The 2,193-nt window shown below is 49.9% G+C and overlaps 1 protein-coding gene across 1 annotated transcript; it reads left to right on the top strand.

The window, feature by feature from the left end:
- Positions 1-126: 126 nt before the first annotated feature.
- Positions 127-2,189, top strand: LOC114073667 (serine/threonine-protein kinase PAK 1-like; the record flags this gene model as incomplete). Its single annotated transcript, XM_027911389.1, has 4 exons — positions 127-190; positions 357-405; positions 1,656-1,765; positions 2,080-2,189. Coding segments are annotated over 4 exons (333 nt in total), but the record flags the coding sequence as incomplete, so codon positions are not given.
- Between the last annotated feature and the right edge of the window lie 4 nt (positions 2,190-2,193).

The raw sequence follows: 2,193 nt of genomic DNA, 5'->3' as shown, positions 1-2,193 counted from the left end.
TGTTGGAGTTGTGATCCAGCTGAGCACAAAGGGCTCAGAGCCCCAGCCGGAGGGGCTGCCTTTGGGATCTGCCTGCAGCTGGTATCTCTGCTTTCAAGACAGCATGTTGCATTTTGTGTCTTTCAGGGAGCATTGTGAGCGATGGAGATCCACTGAAGAAATACACAGGATGGGAAAATATTGGCCAAGGGTGAGTGCAACCACACTGGCTTCCACAAAGCCAGGGGCCAGGGATTTTGCTGGTGCCACACTCAAGCGTGAAGTCGGGCAGGCTCCCAGCGTGCTCAGACACGGGGCTAAGGGTCTCCCGTCTCTCAGGGCTGATCAGAATTTCTTCACTGCTCTTCTGTTTCCAGGGGTTTTGGAACCGTGTCTAGAGCATTCGATGCTGTCACAGGAGGAGAGGTCAGTGCCAACAACCCCCCAGATTTTGCAGCTCTTGAGTGCTCTCCTCTGCGGTGTGATCTGTGGCTGGAGCCCTGGCGCGCCAGACTTTGCTGCCAAGGCTGTTCTCCTGAAGCCCAGGCTAGAGGCAGCCTGCAAAATGCATTTGGGGCAGACTTTGTTGTTCTTCACTACCTGAAAGAATGCAAGGAGAGCAGCGTTATCTTGCAGAGAAGGACACGCCAGCGTGGTCTTGTCTGATAAAGGGGCATTGACTGGCTGATGGCGACTGCTGTCATTCAGGCCCAATTTGTCTCCATCCCAGGTTCAGAAAGAGAAGATTTAGCTTCTTTTTCACCAGGGTTTTCATCTTGAATATCGAAAGCAAAAGCTAATGAAGGAGAGATCACGTTTGCAACGCAGTTTTGGCTTTCAGTCCTAGTTAAGTTGCTTGGCACACAACAATGAGAAGACTTTTCCCAAGAGCAAAGATCTCTCCTGAGCAGTGCCATCCTGGTTTGGTCCGGTGTCCTTTACAGCCCATCACAGAGATGCTCTTTATAATAAGCAGATACGGCAGTGTCTTAGAGAGTCCCTCTGCTCTTTGGGGTTCCAGCCCCACATTCCTGAATTCCCATTTCTGGCTGTCAGCGAACACATCAGAATCTTTGTGGTAGTTCCTTATCCCCTGGCAGTGCTGTGCTTGGGAACTGTGCCTAGAGAGAGGTCTACAAGGCGTCTAAAAGCCCTAAGCCCCGCTTAGCACCAAGGGCGTATCCCATTGCAAATCTCAACCCTTTCATCAGTAATACGATCGCTTTCCTGGGCAACTGAGAATAGCAGCAGTTTGTGAAACAGGCATCAGATCCCCTAGAAATGCGAAGGCATTCCCAGCTGTTTGGACACATTTCCACAAGAGCAAAATTGCTTTGTGCTTGCCAATCATCTGTAAATGGTAATAGTGGTGACACACGAGGGCCCTTTGGGAAGAATGTGGGTGCTGAGTGTTGTTAGAGCTTTGTGGTTGCTGGTTTTGAGACCATTTCTGCCAAGTGCACAAGGCAACACACCCATGGCCCTGGGCCCTGTAACTGGCACCCGAGGGAGCGGAGAAAGGGGCTGTTGGAATGTCACTTATGAATTGCTCTGACGTCGAACCACGAGGCCATTGGGCACAGCTTGCCTGGGACATTCCAAAACCGTGCACTCCCTGCTCGTGGTGGTCTCATGCAAGAGATTTCTCAAGGTCATGGTTGTCAGCGTCGTTTTAGGTGGCCATCAAGCAAGTCAAACTCCACCAACAGAGCAAAGAGGAACTCCTGAAAGAGATCCTGGTCCTGAGGGATAAGAACCACCCCAATATCGTTACTTATTTAGACAGGTAAGCAGTTCTGGTGTTATCATGTGAATGTTCATTTACATATTGCAAGGCAGAGGTTAGAAAGCTCTTTACTCCCCAGCAGAAAATGGATCTTTCAATTTATATTTTTAATCTGCTTGTATACCACGTATGGGAGGAGATTGCATTTGGTCTGCATTAGTGCTTCCTGGAATCCACAGCTTAAACACTGTTCTCAAAAACCTGGATCTCTTCCTAAATCAACAGCCTGTATGTTCTCTCCCTTCATGCTGTAGTGGGCTTGGATGTTTTTCGAGTGTCTCATTCCTCTCCACGCTGTGGTTTTCCTCTCCCAGCTACCTTGTCCGTCAGGAGCTCTGGCTGGTGATGGAGCACATGGACGGAGGCTCTTTGACGGATGTTATTAGCGAGACCTGGATGGCCGTGGGACAGATAGCAGCTGTCTGTCG

The sequence above is a fragment of the Empidonax traillii genome, unplaced genomic scaffold (assembly GCF_003031625.1).
Source record: "Empidonax traillii isolate 1590-97213 ecotype Southwest subspecies unplaced genomic scaffold, ASM303162v1 scaffold9025:size10378, whole genome shotgun sequence".
NCBI lineage: Eukaryota > Metazoa > Chordata > Aves > Passeriformes > Tyrannidae > Empidonax > Empidonax traillii.
The sequence above is the reverse complement of the archived record's forward strand: the minus strand, read 5'-3'. Positions and strand labels throughout refer to the sequence as shown.